This window comes from Neophocaena asiaeorientalis, unplaced genomic scaffold (genome assembly GCF_003031525.2).
Source record: "Neophocaena asiaeorientalis asiaeorientalis breed wild unplaced genomic scaffold, Neophocaena_asiaeorientalis_V1.1 scaffold58, whole genome shotgun sequence".
NCBI lineage: Eukaryota > Metazoa > Chordata > Mammalia > Artiodactyla > Phocoenidae > Neophocaena > Neophocaena asiaeorientalis.
The window spans coordinates 542,250-565,110 of NW_020172644.1; the positions used below are offsets into that span (position 1 = coordinate 542,250).

At 39.3% G+C, this 22,861-nt stretch overlaps 2 protein-coding genes across 7 annotated transcripts in view; one reads left to right on the forward strand and one right to left on the reverse strand.

Annotated features, from left to right (window-relative positions):
- Positions 1–11,342, reverse strand: part of ALPK1 (alpha kinase 1) — a 122,789-nt gene extending 111,447 nt beyond the window's left edge. For 3 of the 5 annotated variants that reach the window (XR_003002481.1, XM_024739470.1, XM_024739469.1), the window contains exon 1: positions 154–297. The gene's annotated coding sequence lies outside the window, so the exon portion shown is untranslated. Of the gene's footprint in view, positions 1–153; positions 298–11,231 lie in introns of those variants that run through there. The other 2 variants (XM_024739472.1, XM_024739471.1) reach the window with 1 other exon arrangement.
- A 24-nt stretch (positions 11,343–11,366) lies between these two features.
- On the forward strand, positions 11,367–18,066 carry TIFA (TRAF interacting protein with forkhead associated domain). Of its 2 annotated transcripts, XM_024739475.1 has the most exons (3): positions 11,367–11,674; positions 12,123–12,263; positions 16,573–18,066. In XM_024739475.1, the coding sequence occupies exon 3, from the start codon at positions 16,597–16,599 to the stop codon at positions 17,152–17,154; it is 558 nt and encodes a 185-aa protein (XP_024595243.1). In that variant the 5' UTR covers positions 11,367–11,674; positions 12,123–12,263; positions 16,573–16,596; the 3' UTR covers positions 17,155–18,066. The 2 variants fall into 2 exon arrangements, with proteins under 2 accessions (XP_024595243.1, XP_024595242.1); XM_024739474.1 differs by lacking the exon at positions 12,123–12,263 and having other exon boundaries at positions 11,371–11,674.
- Positions 18,067–22,861: the final 4,795 nt, after the last annotated feature.

Below are 22,861 nucleotides of genomic sequence, written 5' to 3' on the forward strand. Positions count from 1 at the left end.
GCAAATGTTCTTGGAGCTCCAAAGTTATTTCAATGTAGAGAAGGCCACCAGGTGGAAACAGGGTCACAAGTTAAGAAAATACTGCCTTAAAAACTATGTCATCTTTTATACCCACATCTACTGAGTTTTTGTCATTAAAAGGCTGATACTCACCTTTATGTCGAAGAAGAGGAAATACACTATAAAACTAGCAAATCTAACTCTGAAAAAAGTTAATTATAGCACAACCTCCCTGAAATATACTGTTTCTCGTAAACGGCCTCCGTTTCAGGAAGTAGGAAACATAGACTGTTATTGTCTCAGTTTGATTGTGTAATTCAACTCCGGGACTTTCAGCAGTTCTAGAATTGCTTTAGTGAAAGGTATTCTGGGAGTTGTATTACTACAGAAAAGTTCCTTCTTCTAAAGAAAGTGCAAGAAAACTCCTTATTTGGACTAAGTCAGGATGGAGGGCCAGTCCCCTTGAGAGCCGAGGAAAGAGACCGTTAGTAAGAAACAATGAACATGACATTGTTTGTGATCTATTATCAAAAGAAATTCATGTTACAGCACCATTCGGCGCTCCATCTATTTTAGAATTAGTGTGCAGAATTGAGCTTATTGTTACAAGGACACCTATATTACCAAGTTTTTTGAATTGAAAAATGAAATTGGGATTGACATGTATACACTGATGTGTATAAAATTGATGACTAATAAGAACGTGCTGTATAAAAAAATAAATTAAATAAAATTCAAAAATTAAAAAAAAAAGAAATTGGAATTTATCTCATAGAAAATCTCATTGGGCTGATTGGCTTAACAGTGAGGACTATCAACTAGTGTTATATAATGGATATCGTCCTTCAATCTAAATCTGCGGCTCCAAATTTTGACAAAATAATATCAAAAGTACATGAAAAGATATTTAAATGTTTAACAACATTTTATTGGAAAAGTTGTTGATGTCAACAATATTTTAATTTCCTCAGTCCTTTCTGAGCCTGCTGGATTAAAGAAGTGTCCTCTCCAGTGAAGGAGTAAGACATTTCATTAGTAGTAATTTGATAAGTCTTGGTAAAGCCTTTTTGATATAGTTCCCCAAAACTCAGAAACTGAATGACGAATAAGTGGGTGACAAATCCTTCGGCAAGCTGGATGGTTTCCAACTCTGCTTCTCAACAAAACAGAAAAAGAAACTACTTATGTATTCAGCTACTAAGTATTTTAAGTACTAAATACTCAGTATTTAGACAACTTAAAAATTTTTTTATGATAGATCACTATGTAATTCTTAATATATGACCTTAGAAGAAGTTCAAATAACCAAATGAATTGCATATCAAAACTCTTTCTATCTCCTTTTATTTATGTAAAGAGTTTCTCTTTTCTTTGTATGCATTTTTTTTGTAGAATGTTGGTTTATTCCAGCTTTCAGTAACATTCATTCATGAACTAATTTTTACAAACCTTATAAATCTGGCTTCCCTGGTGGCGCAGTGGTTGAGAGTCCGCCTGCCGATGTGGGGGACACCGGTTCGTGCCCCGGTCGGGGAAGATCCCACATGCCGCGGAGCGGCTGGGCCGGTGGGCCATGGCCGCTGAGCCTGCGCATCTGGAGCCTGTGCTCCACAACGGGAGAGGCCACAACAGTGAGAGGCCCGCGTACCACAAAAAAATAAATAAATAACTAAATAATAAAAAGAGAGAAAACCTTATAAGTCTCACTGAGAAATGCATTTTCCATAAAATCTTATTCTGTTTAATAGTTATTCACCAGAATATATCATTTATTTTTGTCTTTCTAATCTATTATGAATTCATAATCCTTGTAATGTATAACTCTGTATTTTAAAAGTTAACACTTAAAGTCTATGGTCAGAGGAAATAAAAACGAAATTTAAAAATGTTTAATTTTAGTATGCACATGTTTCTATTGTAAAGAAATATGACTTTTTTTTTTTTTTTTGGCTGCTTGGCTTGCAGGATCTTAGTTCCCCCACCCAGGCCCTCAGCAGTGAAAGTGCGGAGTCCTAACCACTGGACCACCAGGGAATTCCCAAGAAATATGATTAAAATAACTTTCAAGCATATAAACTACTAATATTAGGAGAAAATTCTATGGAGAAAGTGGAAAGGAAATAAAAGTTAAAGGAGATGAATCATATAAACTTTCCAGTTGTTAAACTTGTACATGTACAAGAACTTGTACCTGTGTTTTTAAATGGATGATGGGGTCAGCAAATTACTAGCATATATAATTTCCATTGGGTACATCTAAAAGAGTTATTAAACATCTGACTTAGATCCTTTGCAACTATTTAAAGTGATGATAAAAGATGGATATCAACTTAAAAATGTGTGAGAGGGTTGTTTTTGTAAAATTCTGTTTGAGAGTAAATGAGCAAAAATGTTAGAAATTCAGTATTCTAGAGCCTAAAAGAGGGCATTGGATACTTGGGAATGGAAAGAGAGAAAAGGGTACTGATACTTTTATCATCCTTATTTGAGGGATGCAATGAGGCATTTATCTTGCCTACTATCTGGACAACAGTTGAATCTGTCTCCAATAGCGATTTCTGGTAGAATTCCCAGAGCCATGGAAACACAAAGGTAGAATGTCTCATTTATGATCACAATGTTGAGCTTTAGAAAGATTTCAAAGATAAAAATTCTTTGAGATGGAAAACTAATAATGCAAGCCTCAATTATTGTGAGACGTACACTCATAAAAGAAGTATATTATGAATCACTTAGAAAAACTGGTTGCACCATCATATTCATTTTTATTTTCTAGGTTTGACTATTTTCTAATCTTGACTATAAATCGCTAAAACAAGCTGATATCATTCGTTTGTTCAAATAACACGTTTAGAGCATTTATATTGTGCCTAGTGTTACATTGGTGCCATGGATTCAGACTGACCACGTAAGAAATACCCTTAATGCAATCACAGCGACAGATAGATTGGTGGATATATGGCTAGAAATTACCTGGAAAGATAGGAGTTAGCTCATAATATGAGAGCTTTGTGTTTAATTCTAAGGAGTTTGAACTTTTATCTTGAAAGCACTGGGGAATCATAGAAAATTTTAAGGAATATGGTAAAATCATATAACTATTTTAGAAAGAATGCTCATTGTAGTAGGAAGGTTGGATTATGGGACAAGGTTTATTCCAGGAGAAAATCATGGTAGTGGATGGATTAGAAGGCAAGACTGGAGTTACGAAATTGAGTTAGAAGACTACTGCACTGGTCTATACCGCAGTGATGACTGGGCTTAATTAATAAGAATAACAGTAGAAATAAAAAGCAGAAAGAAACACCGGCTTCCCTGGTGGTGCATTGGTTAAGAATCTGTCAATACAGGGGACACAGGTTTGAGCCCTGGTCCAGGAAGATCCCACATGCCGCGGAGCAACTAAGCCCGTGCGCCACAACTACTGAGCCTGTGCTCTAGAGCCTGTGAGACACAACTACTGAAACCTGCGTGCCACAACTACTGAAGCCCACGTGCCTAGAACCTGTGCTCTGCAACAAGAGAAGCCACCACAAAGAGAAGCCTGTGCACTGCAATGAAGAGTAGCCCCCGCTCGCCACAACTAGAGAAAGCCCGTGCACAGTAATGAAGACCCAACACTGCCAAAAATAAACAAATTAAATAAATAAATTTTTTAAAAAAGTAGAAAGAAATATTTAGGAGTTAGGTTCACAGGCCTGTGTGAGAGACATAGAAGTATGGGTAAACGACTTAGAGGCTGTCCAAAAACAATAACTGTAGTTAGAGATTACCGAGGGAGGATGTGAAAAGTCACAAAGAGCAAGTGTGGTAATATCAGTATTCATGCCAGAAGAGAGGGGCCACAAACGAGATGGGGAAAGAATGTGTAGATCACAGCAGAGAAAGCAAAACAAAATTATGCTCTAAAAACAGGATTGGCTGTATAATCTGTGGGACCTCTTGTCCAAAAATTATTAAGAATTTCAAGATGACGACAGCAGAGCCAAGCATGAGGCCCTGAGTATGGGGCCCTGTGCCACCGTTCAGGTCACACCCTCATGAAGCCAGCCCTTCCTAAAAGCCAGGTAGGTGAGAGTGGTTGGGTCATATCTCAATAAAGTGGGAGTGGTCAACAGTACCAAATGATGCAGAGAAGTGAGAAGGATGAGGATAGAAAAGTGTCCATTGGCTTGGCAAGTAGGTCAAGGATAGTTTTAATAAGAACAAATTCAGTGGAGTAGTGGTAGAAAGGAGATGAAATATTTTAAAAATCGTTGTAAGATAAATAGAGTAGAAAGAGAATCTTTCAATCTAAGCCTACATTAAATAAAATATCCAGGTGGAGCCTATTTTTGGAGGGGGTTACATTCTTTGCAAAGGTCTTCAGTGATGGAGCAATATGATCTCAAGACCAACTTAACCCTTTTATTATATAACTAACTACATAATAAACATGAAGGCCACAAACAGCAGGGAATAGTGAGACTTCTATGGGCATAATGGCCAGAATGTCATTCTGGAACTTTCTTCAATTAGTTGTCAGCACAATGATGATAAGCACAAAGAAAGAACCAGAGATGGAGGATAAAAAGAGAACTTATTCCAGGTATGGCATTTTTCTGGGGAAAGACTTTCTGTTTTATTTTATGAGAAAATGAAATTATTGTATTATAAATTAAATAATGTATATTGTCTAATCCCTCATTAGTAGTATAAAGTTGTTATTTGTTAGGATGCTAGTAATTCATTAGATTTTAAAAATTAATGGAAAAGCACTGGGACTTCCCTGGTGGCACAGTGGATAAGACTCTGTGCTCTCAATGCAGGGGGCGTGGGTTCAATCCCTGGTCAGGGAACTAGGTCCCACATGCATCCCATAACTAAGAGTTTGCATGCTGCAACTAAGGAGCCCGCCTGCCACAACTAACACCCAGTGCAACCCCCCCCCCAAAAAAAATTAATGGAAAAGCACTAGCAAATGATATGTAAATATTTAAATATAATATTAAAGAGGAGGAGGTTTTGGGTTTTTATTTTCTTTCTTACTAAAAATTACACTAATAAGGAGTACTATATGACAAAGTTTAGATTTAACAAGGCAAAATTAAGTTACTTGGTTTGGAGGATATGTGACAGGTAGAAATAATGCATCCCTCCCCCCAAAACTGGCCCTTCTTTTCCTGCTTACATAGCTCTCATAATAAGTGACTGGGGATTCCAGGATCAGGATCCACTGGAGACTCTCATTATCCACTGGGCTCCTCTAATCAAAAAACCTTATTAGTGTTTTATTGTTGTCTAAAAATTACCACAAATTTAGCAGCTTAAAACAGCACCCATTAAATGATCTGTTCTATGAATAAATGTAAAATATCTATAAATGAAGATGCATTTTAAATGTCTATAAAATGATATAACTAGAGCATGGACATTTTATAAGTATTTAAGAATTTAGAGGAAAAGTAATAAAGGTCCTTTGGTATACGAAAACAAAAAAAAAAACAGCACCCATTTATTATTTCAAGGTCTCATCAGTCAGAAATCTGGGCACATTACAGCTGAGAACACTGCAGTTCTCGTGTGAGGCCTGGGGGGACTCTTTCAAGGCCCATTCAGGTTGTTGGCAGAATTCCATATATAGGACCAAGGTTGCCAATTTTCTTGGTAGCTGTTGGCTGGGGAACACTCTCAGCTCCTAGATGTCAACCAGTTTCTTGCCGTGTGGTCTCCATAGACAGTTCCTGACATGGAAGTTTGCGTCCAGGCCAGCAGGGGCATGTGTCTCTGACTTCCTGAAGGGCTGAGCCCTTTTAAGGATTCACATGTTTAGGTCCGGCCCAACCGGATAATCTCCCTTTGGATTCAAAGACAACTGATTAGAAACCTGGTCACAGGAAGATATCCTATCATATTCATGGATTCTGCCCACACTCAAGGCGAGGAGATTTTACAAACTGTGTATACCACGGGGTGGGAATCTTGGGGGCTGTCTTAGAATTCTGCCTACCACATAACTTCCCCATAACTGCCCAAGGAGGGGCCAGACAAATGGCCCGAGACAGCATGACTCCTTCTCTCCCTCCACCCTCCAGGTGTCCTGCCTCCAGGGGCTCCAATTTTCTCCTCACCATCTGCTCACTCTCTTGAGATACTGAATTTTATTGCAGTTCTCCTCATGTGAAAAATATTGAGGCATCAAAGCATTGAGACCTTTCTCTCAGGAGATTTCTTTCATTTGGTTCTTCTTAAAAAAGCTTTTTTGTTTGTGCATGGAACCATATTGCTTGCAAATGAGACCAAAATCCAAACAGTTTGAAAAAGTACACAATGAAAAATCTCTCCCACCTCCACATTCTGCCCTCTGTCTCCCAAATTCTTTTTCTCAGACGAACCGGTATACAGTTCCATTTCTTGGATCTCTTTGTAGATAGTTCATGCATTAACAGACATTTCCCCCCTGCCACAAATATAGCATTTTTGTTCTGCACTTTGGTTTTTTGCTTTAGTGATGCATCCATCAGATCTTTCCACATAGATCTAAGTTGTTTTAACTGCAGATGCTTGACCCCCAAATAGGGAGAAAGTGAAGTCTAGGCTAGTTTTTCTTCATTCTCAATACTTTGGGCCTACTCCTGTCTCGCATTTAGCAGATAATGGGAAAAGAGCTAAGTGAGTTATCTCAGTTGATTCTGAATGTTTTCACAGGTTTGCAGAGAGCATCAGCCCTGAGATGGGACACTCCTGAACTGAGTCACTCTGAATCTGAACATTTTAGCTGGCCCTGGGAGAGTTAGATGAGTCTGTATCCAAGGTGCTTAGAGTGCACTGAGCACAAGGCGAGTATCATATAACCCAGTTGCCACCAGGCAACGCAAAAAAGCAACGCTTTCTAATTTTTTTCTATAGTGCGCAATTGTATTACCACAAATTAGCTTCTTCTATTTTTGATTTTTAAGTGAAATACAGTAGGCTTTCAGGTATATCAGCTTAGTTATGGGCTAGTAAAAGTATCTAAAAGCAGTTTTTTAGATTGTTTCCATGGACAAATATTTTTGTAATTCCAAACATGGAAGTAACTGAATTAGAAATTATGTTGCAACCCATATCATGGAGGTGAGTGGTAGTGATAGAAGGGGAAACAGTTACTGAAGGGGACATCATCAATTGAATATGAGAGCTGAGACAAAATTTTACTTTATTGTTTAACATTAATACAATTTGGAAATTTCAAATTGTTCAAAGCTAGATAGAAATTTATTGGATTGTAGGCATTTTATGTTATTTCCAGATTAAATGATTCATCACTAATTCAGATAGTAAATCCCTCTTTTTTTTTGGTATCAACAATATAGATGCCTAGTGTTTCTTCTGTTTTGCTTTGATAAACAATTCTGGTCTGACCTTTGAGGTACCATTTCTCTGAAGGGTTCCTTTTAATCTCTCTAATTAGCAGCCTAGGAATACTTAAACCTTCCAGAAAGCATTTAGCTTACTCCATATATACCCAGCAACACTCACAGCATTTGGCTGTGTCAAGTGAAGTTAACCAAGCTTTAAAGCCATCCAAAGCCTTCCTTCATTAAACTCACAGGATAGGAGTCTATCCACATTCCTTGTAATTTAAAAGATGTTGAAAACTCATGAGCAGCTCTGAGTGCAAGAGAAAGTTCATGAAACTTCAAAATCAAAGAACGGGTTTGTCAAAATGACACAACCGAATCGAAACCAAAACAAAAATTGTTTTGCTCCTTTCCGAAATGGAAATCTGCAAATAAGAGCCCTAAAAAGTGCTTTTCAGTAGGTATGTTCTCATCAGCACATGCGTGATGGTAGCACATGCTGGAATCCTTACATTTCTTCAGACTGATGTTACTTTGGCTGAAGTATTTTCACATGGGCTTTTAGTAATTCTCTTGCTTTCAGAGAAATCACAGGCTGAGATGAGGATATTTTATAAACCTCTTCCTGTAATATCTAGTAAACTTTCATCACATAAAGTCCTATTGTGTTCCTTTAACAGCAAAGACATTTTCATCATCAAAGAATGATGTTCATGCTTCTCTGTAAATGCTATTGCTACTGTATTTAAACTTTGATCTTGAATAACAGTAAAAAAAGTAAAATCTGTAGTAGAACTGTAAAATAATCTCTTCTATTAAAAATGTTTCTAGTGGTTTTACACAAACAGTAACAAAATGAAGCAATTAGAGTACTTTGCCTAATTTACATATTAGTGATTTAAAATCTTTTAAAATTGAAGTACAGTTGACTTAGTATATGAGTTTCAGGTGTACAACATAGTGATTCGATATTGTTATATTTTATGAAATGATCACCATGATAAGTCCAGTTACCATTTCTCACCAAAGTTATTACAATATTGTTGACGGTATTCCCTATCTTGTATGTTACATCTCTGTGACTTCTTTATTTTATAACTGCAAGTTTGTACCTCTTTATCCCCTTTCCCTATTTTGTCCACCTTCCCATACCCCTCCCCCCTGACAACTACCTGTATGGTTTCTGTATCTATGAGTCTGTTTCTGTTTTGTTTTATTTGTTCACTTTTTTTTAGATTCCACATATAAATGAAATCATACAGTATAGATCTTTCTCTGTCTGACTTATTCCACGTAGCATAATGCCCTCTAAGTCTATTCATGTTGTCATAAATGGCAAGATTTCATTCTTTTTATGGCTAATATAACATTGTATATATTTACCATATCTTCTTTATCCATTCATCTATCGGTGGACACTTAGGTTGTTTCTATATCTTGGTTATTGTAATAATGCTGCAGTGAACATTGGGGTGCATATACAATTTCAAATTCGTGTTTTCGTTTCCTTTGGATCAATACCCCAGAATAATGGAATTGTTGAATCATATGGTAGTTTTATTTTTAATTTTTGTGGACTCTCCATACTGTTTTCCATAGTGGCTGCACCAATTTACATTCCTACCAACAGTGCAGGAGGGTTTCCTTTTCTCCAAATTCTTGCCAATATTTATGTGTTGTCTTTTTGATAATAGCCATCCTGACAGATGTGAGGTGATATCTCATTGTAGTTTTGATTTGCATTTCCCTGATGATTAGTGATGCTGAGCATCTTTTCGTGTGCCTGTTGGCCATCTGTATTGTCTTCTTTGGAAGAATGTCTACTCAGGTCTTCTACCCTTTCTTTAATGTTAGTTTTTTTCATGTTAGTTGTATGAGTTCTTTGTATATTTTGAATACAAACTCCTTATCAGATATATCATTTGCAAATAGTTTCTCCCATTGAGTATGTTGCCTTTTTGTTTTGTGATGGTTTCCTTCACTGAGTGAAAGCTTTTTAGCTTGATGTACCTTCATTTGTTTATTTTTGCTATTGTTGCCCTTGCCTGAGGAGACAGACACCCCCAAAATATTGCTAAGACCAATGTCAAAGAGTACACTGCCTACGTTTTCTTTTAGGTTTCAGGTCTTACATTTAAGTCTTTAATCCATCCTGAGTTTATTTTTGTCTATGGTGTAAGAAAGTGGTCTAGTTCTATTCTTTTGCATGTAGCTATCCAGTTTTCCCAACACAATTTATTGAAGAAACTGTCTTTCCCCCATTGCATATTCTTGCCTCCTTTGTCTAGATTAATTGACCATAGGTGCATGGGTTTATTTCTGGACTCTATTCTGTTCCATTGATCTGTGTCTGTTTTTGTGCCAGTACTATACTGTTTTGATTATAAAGCTTTGTAGCATAGTTTGAAACCAGGAACAGGTAGCCACCACCAACTGTCCCTTCAAACCTTTAAGGAACAGAAACTTTTCATATGTGCACTCTTGGCTGTTTTTTAACTTGCACAAGCCATTTTCGGTTCAAGGCCCATTGTTTTTAACCAGTTGTCAGAGGGTGAAAACCATTACTGAGATTAGATACTGATCTGGAATTGAAGGCTTATTCAAATTTCATTTTGGGTCATTTAGTAAATCAAATAAGTCATCTTAAAGGAAAGAGAAAAATGGAATAATGTTCAGCATCATGAATTTTAACAGTTGTTGCGTCTTCTCGATTAGTGTTATTGATAACACCTACTTAAATAGTCCTTTGCAGTTTATAAAGCATTTTCACATCTCATTTAATTTTAAAGGTTAGAGATCAGAAACTCCAATTCCGGTAATACTATTTCATTGTGTGAGCTTATTGGTGTAGTCAAATTGCATGTCTTATCTTCCACCTGCTCTAATGTTCTTTGACTGGAAGAAGATAACTGTGACTGTCTTTCAGGGGAGAAATAGTAAGTGTTGATGATTAACGAACAAAATTGCAGCCTTACAGGAATCTGCCTCACTTATAGATGCACCGGTCCTTCCTCATGCTTATGGTTCTTGATTACATGTAACTTTGAGAATTCAATACTTAACCCCTCCTCAGAACCTCTTTATCAAGTGGTGACGCAGCAAGAATCACTGTTATTTTATTATCAGTGAAACGGACCCATAAACAAGCCCTCTCCTGAGGTCAAGGATGGAACCCAGACAAATGAGCGGCTTCCATCAGACATTTACCAGAGTTGGTGGGCGGTTTCCCAAGCCTTGAAGTAAGTAAGCCAGTATGACCTCGGTCACCAGAAGCTTTGTCCCCCCACTGTTGTTCTCAGCCCTTTTTCTCTTCATACAGTCTCCTGTCTCCCTCTAGACACCTATTGTCTTTATGTTCATCCCAGATCTTCTCCCTGAGGCAGGAAAATAGTATCATCTTATTTACTCTAAGCTATAAAGGACTCCTGGGAGGTTGTTTCCTGTTGCATCAGGTACTAGCCCTTACTTTTGGAACCCGAGACCCTGGGTGTTGAGTGAGGACTGCCTTCAGGTAGATGGGGAGACAAGGAGCGCCTGGATGCTCGGGTGTAAGCTGAGGGCACCATGGGTACCAGGAGGCTGCTCAGGAGTTCTGGAGCAAGTTCTGCCTCTTCCTCGCTCAGAAACTTAATCACTCTGGGCCTCAGTTGACTCATCTGTAAAGTGGACCTACTCTCCCGACTGTGAGGATTGCATAAGAATAACGTGCGCCCCGCACCTGTGTTGCTTTATGGTTAATTCAACTCCTCGCCTCTCCCCACGCTGGTCCCAGGCCAACACTCGCAGTGTGTGGGGGGAAGTCGCCCATTAATGTTGAAGTGATTCAGTCCCCTTTTCAAAATCCGGCTCGAGAGCCACACCCTCTTCGGAAGGGCCCTCGTTTGGGAGGTGGGGTCCTCGCCGGCTTACCTCGCATCCCACCCGACGTGGAGGCTGGGCTTCCTGGTCTGACAGGGCAGCGTCGGACACGGAGAAGGCAGGGGGAGGGGTGGGGCTGGCAAGGCCGGGGTGGAGTCCGGGAATCTCCGCGCTTCCGGTGTTAAGGGCTCAGCGGAGGGGGCGCACTCGGCCGGCCGATGGAAGAAGTCGCTGTGCGCGTCGCCGCGTCTGAAAGCCGCAGTCCCCCGCGGCCCCAGCTGGGTTGCGTCTGCGTCCCTCTCTCCCCGCTCGGCCCTGTCCCTCCGCTTCGGCTCACACCTGCTCCCCCTCCTCGCACCCCAGACCGCAGTGGCTGCGGCGCGGCCGGCGGGCGGAGACCACCCCTCGATCCAGGGCCTCCTCCAGGTCGCGTCCTTTAACCTCGTGCCTAGCCCGGAAAGCAAAGGGAAGTTCACGGACTCTGGGACCCCAAGGTACCTGTCTAGGGGAGGTCTGGGGTGTAAAGTGGGGACTGAGTCTTTTCTGTTTATCGCCCGGAGAGGGAAGCTTTGTCGAGGGGTCTTCCGGGGCGTTGCGTAGAGTCATCTGCTCCTCCTGCGGACTCGGCTGCGGGCAGACGCTCGAGCGATTATTTACGGCGTGATCCCAAACTATAGGAATATTTATAAATGAAGCGAGGGAGCACTGAAAGGAAATATTGGAGATGGGTTTTCCTTGTACTTTCCTGTGCTTTGCAAAGTTTTTTCCCCCTCTAGTCAGTAAACAAAAAGGAATTCCAGTTATGAAGTGTAGCTCACCGAGCGGTTGCATGTAGACCTGCCTTGCTTCAGCCTATTTGGTTAGGAAAATAACGTAATCCGTTGTTTCCTGGGACTTTCTCCAGCTTTCAGATTGAAAGGAGGAATTTCCCAAATTTTCTAGAGCTTGAATACACCCTGAGCCTCGAAGCGGAAGTCCGCAGCCACGGAGAACCGGACTCTGCAATGTTGGCTGGCTACAGGCCAATCAGGCACAGTGGGAGAAAGAAGACATCGTCTCTGGAAAAAACTGAGCTTTACTAAGGTTTTCGTTCTGTTGATTTTGGTTTTCACGACTCCTTTAGCAAGACCTGTTGGTTAAGTATTGATTCTGCTGAACAATAGCGTTCACGGATGTCTTCAGAGCCACACTACAGGGTGATGACCTGGTGAGGGGGGTCAGGATAGTTGTCTTTTGCTGTGCTTCCAAGTTTCTCTACCCTTCCTATTAGCTCAGCGCCAGTAAAGTTATTGTAGTTCATTTGTTAGCACAAATATTACTTTATGTCAGACATCATTACAGAGTTTTACAGCTTTTTGATGTCAGAGATCATGGTTTAAACCCACTTTGATGACAATCTCCAACTCCATTTAGTTCCATAAAAATCAGATGGTTTGTGACTTTGTAAAGAAAATATTTGTTATATGTTTGAATAGATATTAGATGCACATGGTATAATATTCCGAAAGTACAGAGTGTGCAGTGACAAGTCTCCTTTCCACCGTCAATCCCAGTTTCCCTCTCCAGAGGTAACCACTGATACCACTATATAAGCTCATTGTTACTGTGTTTCTTTGATAACTTAGGCCAAACAGATTTGAAAAAGCTGCTTTTGAGCACCTGCACGCTAGTGACTTTTTAAATAAAAAATCCAACGATTTTATTATTTTAGGGTTTTTTTGTTAGTTTCTGTCTTTTCTGTTTTTCTACTGACCACTCTGAAATGTCAGAGATTCAGGTCACTTTGTAGAGGGAACTTGCAGCTCTGCAAACTAATGAATGTTAGTTTCTGAGTTCCTTGCGGTCAGATACCATGGTTTCCTAAATTTTGGAGCTCCCTAACAACCCGCCATAATTATTAGCGACCTGCCAACGTCCATACACGCAGGCTTAAGGTTAACTGATAATTGAAGTAACCTGGTGCTTCACAGCCTCTTCCTCTTATGAGGAGCCAGTAACTGTGTTTGCCTCCCCAACACTAGATTCTAGGTTGGTGTCCTGCTAGTTCTGACAGACACCTCCGTGGCCCTCTTCTCTACTGGTTAGCTGCTATAGTTTGTGAAGTAACTGGTATTTGGGAGTAATGTTTGTAGTGGGCAAGAGAGAGGGTGCATTTCTGTTGTGTGAATCCTGCCTTTGACACTGTCTTTGTGGCCTGGGTTACTTAGATAAACCCTCTGAGACTTAGCTCCCTCATCTGTGAAGCGGTGATTCATAGCGTTATTTTGAAAATTAAGTAAGACAGTACCTATAAAGGGCTACCCCTGTGCCTGGCGCATGAAAGGCATACAGTAAGTAGCAGCCTTTGTTACTGTCAGCCTTTGTTATCATTTCATACATTCATAAGATAGGTGAGTGCATGTGTCAGGGTACCTTATGGCTCAGTAACACCTTACAAGAAGGGTTAATTTTTGCTTATATTATGAGTCTCTATGGCTCTGTCTTTGGCCCTTCCCTCTGGGAGCCCACGCTAAGCTGCTACTTTTGTGGAGCACCGAGGTGGCACACGGAAAGAGAAGAGGCAGGTCTATCTACACAGTGGTTTTTAAAACCTGCGCTTGGAAATAAGCTTCATGTTACTTCCTTTCACATTTCATTGATATGGTTGTCACTGGAGTGGGAAGTATCATCTTTCTAAAGGGGCAGAACCAGTAGAGATAGGCCTGGTAGTGAGGGGCAGCAAATACTTGATAGTAACACAGGTTACAATTGTGAACCCAAAAGTTCATCAAAAGCTTAGAATTGAGTCACCCCAAGACACTTATAGCCACTGATTTATAAGCCAGAATGCCAAATTTTTCCTTTAATGTATCTCCCCTGGGTACTAGGCATAAGAGCCTGTACGGGGCAAAATTTTCTTGATGGTGGATTTTCTCAAAAGACTGAATTAATTCTAAGCTACTAGGTTACATAAAAAACACAAAAACACAAATTTGGGTGTTACCAAAAGACTGTATCCAGAATATACCATGTTTTAAATCCAGGTCTCCTTTTGGAACTGTTACTGTCCAAAGTCCAAGAATGAATTAGAGTGATGGCAGTGTATCCTAGACAAGGTGGAAATCATGACAGATTCTTGCTCTTTCTTTCTTTTTTTTTTTTTTTTTTTTTTCTGCGGGCCTCTCACTGCTGTGGCCTCTCCCTTTGCGGGGCACAGGCTCCGGATGCACAGGCTCAGCGGCCATGGCTCACGGGACCAGCCGCTCCGCGGCATGTGGGATCCTCCCGGACCGGGGCACAAACCCGTGTCCCCTGCATCGGCAGGCGGACTCTCAACCACTGCGCCACCAGGGAAGCCCTTGCTCTTTCTTTTTAGGCTCTTTACTTGTTATCAGCTAATTGTTTTCCTGTCAACCATTAATTGCATCATCTCATGATTTATTATATTTATTCTAAGCTGTTTCTTGAATAACGACTTTATCATTGTAATTAAAGTATTTTCAAATCATGGTGATTAACCAGTTCTACCCACTGTGTGTTAATTCTTGCTGCCTTTGGTTTCATAGTAATTTTTAACACCCTTGCTCCAAGATTCTTAGCATTCCTTTCTCTTTTTCTGCTTATAGCTGGACATTTGTTGCTTGGGTAAGGCAATATGGTAATGTCCAAAAAGAACCTATTATGAAAGTAAATTTAAAACTAAAAATACGTTTCTAAATCAATAAAAAAGAAATTTTGCTTAGTTATTTGTTAAGTAATTGAATAAACTGAGTTTGATTTTTTGCAACACAACTTTGAAAAACAGAAGATTGTATTTTAAAAGTAAACAGCAGCAAGCATGGAAAGAAAAGGAAAACATTGTTTTTTTCTTTTTAACCAGCATAATTTTGATACCAGTATCTAATATAGATGGCAAACAAAAACCAATAAAACTACAAATCAACTTCGTTTAAGGCTATTGCTCCCCAAACCCCACTGTAAATACTGTATAGTATTTAAGGAATGCAGGGAGCACTCAGCATCACTCTGCCTACTGGTATAATTTACTACCACACTAGATTAAAGGAATTCTATACAGCTGTTTAAGATTGAGGTATATTTATATGTATAGATATGGAAAAAATCACCCATTTGTGTTACTAATTGAAAAATACAAGGTCTAGAACTAAATACAATATGTTCCTATTAGTGTAAGAAATTTTTTTCTCTCTGTGTAGAAATGTGTTATGTGTCTTTGCACACAGTTTTGCTTGAGGTGTAAAGAAGACTTCTGTAAGGATAAAAGCAACATTTATAGTGGTTGACTCCAGAAGAATAAAAAACAGATTAGGGTGGAGGGAAGATACTTAAAAAAAATCCTTTTTAAGTGTTTGAATTTTTAAATCATGTGCGTGTAATTCTTTTAAAATAAATTGGCTTTAAAATGGCAGTTTTGGGTCAAAATAATCTCATAGATTTTAATAATTAATTCTTCTGTCTGTTTTACTGCTTAAACTACTCCACTGATTATTAAAGGTACATATAGTGAGTTGGAGGTGGAGGGCACCACGGGGCCGTGCACTCTAGAGGGATGGGTTAACAGCAGTTAGATTGAGCTGCTTGTGGCTAATGACAGTTTTTCCAGTCATTAGGAACCACTGACAAAAATGAATAATTCCAGTACAAGTACAGACTGTGATATTTAGAACTACCTCATGGAGATTTTTTTTTTAAATAAAAAGTGTGTAATGTCTAAATTAAAAAATTATAGGATAAAGTAAACTTTTAAAGCATTTACTATTTTTAACCCTTTACCTCCTAGAAATCTAAGTCAGGATATAAAGGACAAATGTTGCAGTTATTTGTGTATAACTTTTACATGTCTTTAATCAGGATAATACATAATACCTCAAAAGTCACAGAAGCCCATACCTGAGTGTGGTAGTTACTCATCTTGTTCCACCCAAAACAATACAAAATTCATAATACGTTAAGTTTTAATTCAGTTAATAAACTGTAGGTTTTCTTCATGTGTATATCTTCATTTCTTTATTCCTGATTTTCTGTTTAAAGTACAGCTGTCATGTTTGGTCTGGGACCAAGTCACTCTATTTAAATGAAAAAGGAACAGAAGTTTCTTTATGCTCCCCCCAAATTACTTTATCAATAGTCATTCCTTGTTATCATCCAGATTATATGTATGGTCTTACTGTCAAACTAGAAATGAAAAATAGAGAGGAAAAAGTAATGCACCAGTTTGTATGGGGTTTGGTATAAGATTTCACATATCTACTCATTAACTGAAAGTATCCTGCCTATGTATTGTTTTCTTAAAGTCTAAATAAATCAGAAGATTTTCATCAAAATATTAGAATCAAAGATCTCAATGCCTGATGTATGGGAGTGAACTAACGTGCTGACTTGATTGTTGCAGGCGGGTCAGATTCTGGTGTACATCATGTCCAGTTTCGAAGATGCCGACACAGAAGAGACAGTAACTTGTCTCCAGATGACTGTTTACCATCCTGGCCACCAGCAAAATGGAATATTCCAATCAATAAGGTTTTTTAACCGAGAAAAACTCCTCTCCAGCGAAGTGGTGAAATTTGGCCGAAATTCCAACACCTGTCATTATATGTTTCGGGACAAACAGGTTTCCCGAGTTCAGTTTTCTTTGCAGCTATTTAAAAAGTTTGATAGCTCAGTTCTCTCTTTTGAAATTAAAAATATGAGTAAGAAGACCAATCTGATTGTGGACAACAAGGAGCTGGGCTACCTAAATAAAATGGACCTGCCACACAAATGCCTGGTTAGGTTTGGGGACTATCAGTTCCTGATGGAGAAGAAAGATGGAGAGTCATTAGAATTTTTTGAGATTGAATTTTCTTTGTCGACAAGACCACTCTTGCAAGAAAACAACTGGCTGCCACAGAAGCACATACCTGAGTGTGGCAGTTATTCATCCTGTTCCACCCAAAACAATTCTCCTATAGAAATGGGTGAAAATGAATGGTAAACGCACAGGGCTAAAGGAATCATGAAGGATGAAGAACTCTGTAGACACTTTACAGACATTCCACTTATTAAGAGTTTCTTAGTGTAGTATATTACTGTCATCTATTACTTTGTCAAATTTGAGATCTGGTATTATCATTTGAAGTCTGTAACGTGCTAGTCATTGATTTAGTCACCTGTTGCATTGCTGGATGTGTGAAGAATTACTGTACGTGTATATCTGTGAGCATTAATGTACAAATAGTATCCTTTGTGATGAAGGAATAGTGTTCTCAAAATATGGTTATGTTACTTTCTTTTTATGCCTGATTTTGGTCCTGTGTTTTATATTGTTTCATTTTGGTTTGTAAGTTTTGGTTTGGTCATATTATTTCACAGTAGTCATTTGTTTCCAAGGTCAGGGCTACAAACAAGTTATTATGGGTGTTGAAGCCTGTGGGTACTTGTACCAGAGCATTGGAACAGAGCATCATGTTTTTTAGTGTGTCATTGTGGTTTTAATATGGGAAGACTTATTTGAGCAATAATACCTTGATTTTCTGTTTTTTCTCTATAGACTTATACTGTTTATTCCCAAGAATACCGCTTTCCTTATCTGTATTCAGTATCTAAAACCAATATTTTAAACATGTTAACAAACCACTGTGTTAAGTTTAGAATTCTTTTTCTTTTTCCTTTTTTTTGGCTGCACCACATGGCTTGTGGGATCTTAGTTCCCGACCAGGGATTGAACCCCGGCCTCTGGCAGTGGAAGTGCCGACTCCTAACCACTGGACTGCCAGGGATTCCCAATTTTTCATTTTTATTACCAAATTTTAAATAGCTTTTTATGTACTACAGAGTTTTAAATTCCATGAATTCAAAATTTTAACAGCATCCATGTACATAATAAAGTCAAAGTTTAATTCTCTAACCATTTTCTTTGAAACTCTGAAGAAAGGGAGGAACTGTTTTTAGACTGCACTTAAGGGAGGACTGCAGTAGGCCGCAGGCAGAGGCTGTGGCTGGGGATTCAGACACATCGAGCTGTGCCCCTCAATGCATATTGGCTCCATTATTTGTTCCTCACCCCGCATGGAGGCCCATGGCCACCAGTAGCTCCCAAGTTCTATATGTTACCAATCACCCACCCAAAGAGAACCTTATCTCCCAATTCCAGTCCAAGAGAAGGGTCAGCTTGGGTCAGGTGCCCACCCATCTACCAACCAACTTGCCACAGGTCACGTTAAATAATGGCTGCTCCAGTCAGTGACCATGTGGATAAGAAAAGAGTTTTCTCAAAAAATGGCCACAGTGGGGTGTGGGTGAGGGCAAACAAAAATGTTGGTGTTTGATACTAGGTACTGCAGCTAAGTTGTGAGACTCGCTTATCACCTCTTAAGGACTCACTTGTCCCAGGAAACTGATTTTTCTTGGGCTCTTTAAGTAAAGGGGTGTATTAATTGGTGCCAGTGTTACAGTCATAGGCAGTCTCTTCTTGAACCTGCAACTTTATGACAAGGGGGTGCTTTCCAATGATGGAATCTCATATGCTATGTGATTATATAACCATATTCTAGAAGATTCTGTCTCTACTATCTACTGCATTGACTGACTTGAAGAAGCATTACTTTTAGGCTCTAACATGAGTGTAGTATTAATTTTAATACGCCTTGTGGAAAAATTAGCTATAATCTTTACTACCAGGAGATAACTTGTTCACATTTTGTGTGTATATATTTAGTAGCTGATTCCATGTTATCTCATGGCCCTTTTAACATTTCCAGTTCTCTAACGCTTGTTTAATTCCTTACAGTAATTGTTATCATCTGCTAAAATAACAGGTAAGGTTACTATTTTACTTTCTGGAGCCTGATTGAAACAATTAGATCTTCCATTTCAGGTGGTGACGGAGGATGAGCACTTGGAAAATTGTGATTGGAATTTACTGGGCTTCTAGTTGGTATGAGTTGTACCCAAGTCCAATCACTCATCATTCTACTAAACAACCTACATGAAAATATTTATTTGGCCAGGTATCTCTCTAAGCGATGCATTTAGGGCAGGGACACTGGTGAAAAAAATAGGAAAGCAGTGGTTTTAGCACTGATGCTGGTTTCAACATTTTGTTGCTGGTGGAAGGCCACTGAGGGACTAGAGATGAGCCAGTTTGGCATTGCTTACTAGCATCTTCATAGAAGAGATCATCGTGAGATGCAGGGGAACACAACGGCTTTCTTAATACTGTTAGTGGAATCATTTCTCAAAAACCCAAATCAAGGTAGTAATATTTTAAAACAGGAAACTTCTGGGGTTAGACAGTCAAAATAAGGTGTGACATGGGAATTCCCTGGCGGTCCCGTGGTTAGGACTCCGCGCTTCGGCACAGGTTCAATCCCTGGTCTGGGAACTAAGATCCCCACAAGTCGCACAACGCTCCAATTACTGGAAAGAAAAATAAAAGCAGGCATAATTCCTGGTTATACCATTTTAAAAGTTCTAGCATCTTAAAACCCTCACACAACTCCATATATCCTCTAGTTACCCCATTTCTCTGCTCTGACAGCAACTTTTCAAATAATTGTCTACACTGGCCATTCTTTATTCTTCACCCCTTACAAGATACTTCTCAGTTTCCATCCCTTCATTTGAAAAAATGGAACATGCAATATTCATGTTCCCAAGCCCAGCTGATGCACCTGCCCTTTCTCTCAGTGCCCAAGCAGCATTTGATATCATTGACTCCTCTCTTTCTGGCTATGGTGACACCACATTCTTTGGTTCCTCGAATTCCTCCCCTATCTGCTTATTTTGGCCTGTTCTCTACCCCTGACTTCTGAAGGGCAACACTTAATTGAGCTTCTCTGCCTGTCTGCTTCCTCAGGGGGATCTCAGCTGGAATAATTACTTAAATTACTATTTACCTACTACTGACTCCTAAACTTGTACCTATTCTTCTCTGAGCTGTAGACATATATCCCATCACCTACTTGGCAGACATCTTCATTCCGGTTTTTTTTAAAATAAATACCTCAGATTTAACTTTACAAAACAGAGCTCTTAATTTCCTCCAATTTCCCAAACCTGTTCCTCCCACTACATTTATTAAGTCAGAAACCAATAAGTTATCATCAAGAGTAGCTGTAGCTGCTAGTTTGGCTGTCATACTTCCATAGATTTGGCCAACAGAAAGGCAATGAACTCCAATAGATTTAGACAGTTTATTACTTACACAAACAGAAAAAGCAGGACCAGTGAGGAGTCAGTGTCGCACATCCCTGGTCGCTAGGGATGCCCGGAGCCAACACTGAACAGAGGGGGCCAGATGACAAATGCCTTCAGTGGAGGGTAGCTCTGTTACTGAGGAGCTAACTCTAAACTCCAACCAAGCAGTCTTGTTAGCCTACATCTGTACCTGAATGCGGGTGAGGTGAACATCCCTTGCCTTGCTGGAACCAGGGAGTGGGATGAGAAACTGCCTCACGGCAGTCTTCTGCAAGCCAGGGAGGCAGATGATAAATGGCCTTGCGGTGGCTCCTCTAAGACTGCCTGTCTTGCCATGTTCCAGGAAGGATCGTAGGGGTTCCTGTCAAGACCTGGGTCAGGCTATGGTTGAGTGTTGGCTATGAAGATATGCAAAGTGAGCAAGGTCGCCAGGGCACCATGCTGAATGCATTACCCTACAGTTAATGGGCAGAGAATCTGAAGACGTTTTTTCCAAGGAAGACATACAGATGGCTAACAGGCCATAAAAGGATCCTCAACATTAATCATTAGGGAAATGCAAGTCAAAACCACAATGAGGTATCACCTCACATCTGTCAGGATGGCTATTATCGAAAAGACAGCAAATAACAAGTGTTGGCAAAGATGTATAGAAAACGGAACCCTTGTGCACTGTTGGTAGAAATGTAAATTGGTGCAGCCACTATGGAAAACAGTATGGAGATTCCTCAAAAAAATTAGAAATAGGGCTTCCCTGGTGGCGCAGTGGTTGAGAGTCCACCTGCCGATGCAGGGGACACGGGTTCATGCCCCGGTCCGGGAAGATCCCACATGCCGCGGAGCGGCTGGGCCCGTGAGCCATGGCTGCTGAGCCTGCGCGTCCGGAGCCTGTGCTCCGCAATGGGAGAGGCCACAACAGTGAGAGGCCCACGTACCGCAAAAAAAAAAAAAAAAAAAAATTAGAAATAGAACTATCATATGATTCAGCAGTTCCACTCCTGGATATTTATCAGAAGAAAACAAAAACACTAATTAGAAAAGATATATACACCCCAACGCTCATTGCAGCATTACTTACAATAGCAGAGATAATGAAAGCACCCAAAGTGCCCATCAATAGATAAGTGGATAAAGAAGACGTGTGTGTGTGTGTGTGAGACTATTACTCAGCCATAAAAAAAAAATGAAATCTTGCCGTTTGCGACAACACGGGTGGACCTACAGGGTATAATGCTAAATGAAATAAGAGAAAGACAAATACTGTATGATTTCACTTATATGTGGAATCTAAAAAACAAATGATCAAACATAACAAGAAAGTTAAAGACAGAGAACAAGTGGTTCCCAAAGGGGAGGTGGGTAAGGGGAAGAAAGAAATAGGTGAGAGAGATTAAGTGGTAAAAACTTCCAGTTGCAAAATAAATGAGTAATGGGTATGAAATGTACAGTGCGGGGAATATAGTCAATAACTATGTAATAATATCTTTGTATGGTGACAGATGGTAACGAGATTTATCGTGGTGATCATTTTGAAATGTATAGAAATACCAAATCACTATATTGTGTAACATGAACTAACATAGTGTTGTACGTCAATTGTACTTCAAAAACAGACAAACGAACAAATAGAAAAAGAGATCAGATGTGTAGTTACCAGAGGTGGAGGGTAGGGGGAGATGGAATTTGGAGGAAGGCAGTCAAAAGGTACAAACTTTCAGTTATAAGATAAATAAGTACTAGGGATGTAATGTACAACATGATAAATATAATTAATACTGCTGTTATGTTATATATGAAAGTTAAGAGAGTAAACCCCAAGAGTTCTCATCACAAGAAAAACAAATTTTTTCCTGTTTAATTTTGTATCTATGAGATAGATGTTTATTAAATTTATTGTGATAATCATTTCACAATGTATGTAAGTCAAATCATTATGCTGTATACCTTAAATTTATACAGTGCTCTGTGTCAATTATATCTCAATAAAACTGAAAAAAAATCTTGTTGGTCTACCTCTAAAGGTAATCTGTTCTGCATTCCTATAGCAACTATCAATCCAAGCCACACCATGTCCCACTGGGGGTACTATACATATATCCACTTATGCCCTCCTACAGCACATTCTCTACATAGCAGCTAGAGGAATTTTTCGAAAATGCAAATCTGATCACTGTACACTCTGGCTTACAAAAAGTCAGTGGCTTCCTATTCTACATCAAATAAAATTCACTCTCCCTAACACCCTACCAGATACAGTAGATTCTCCAATATTTGCTGAATAAATGTTATTTCTAGTGTTTTTTATAAACATACAAAGCAAGAAAATTGATATCCTTTTCTTAGCAGTTCAAACACATTTTCAAGTTTAGTTCCATCCTGCTTTACCAATTCATTCCTTTTTGTCTTCATAGCAGATTTAATAAAATAATTACAAGCCAGGAGTCAAAACTGTTGCATGTTTATGGAGTAAAACTAGTAATAATCAAATAATTTATTATAATAAT

Bases quoted from the DNA above. Each gene is read 5' to 3' on its own strand.
- TIFA (XM_024739475.1), top strand. From the start codon at position 16,597: ATGTCCAGTTTCGAAGATGCCGACACAGAAGAGACAGTAACTTGTCTC.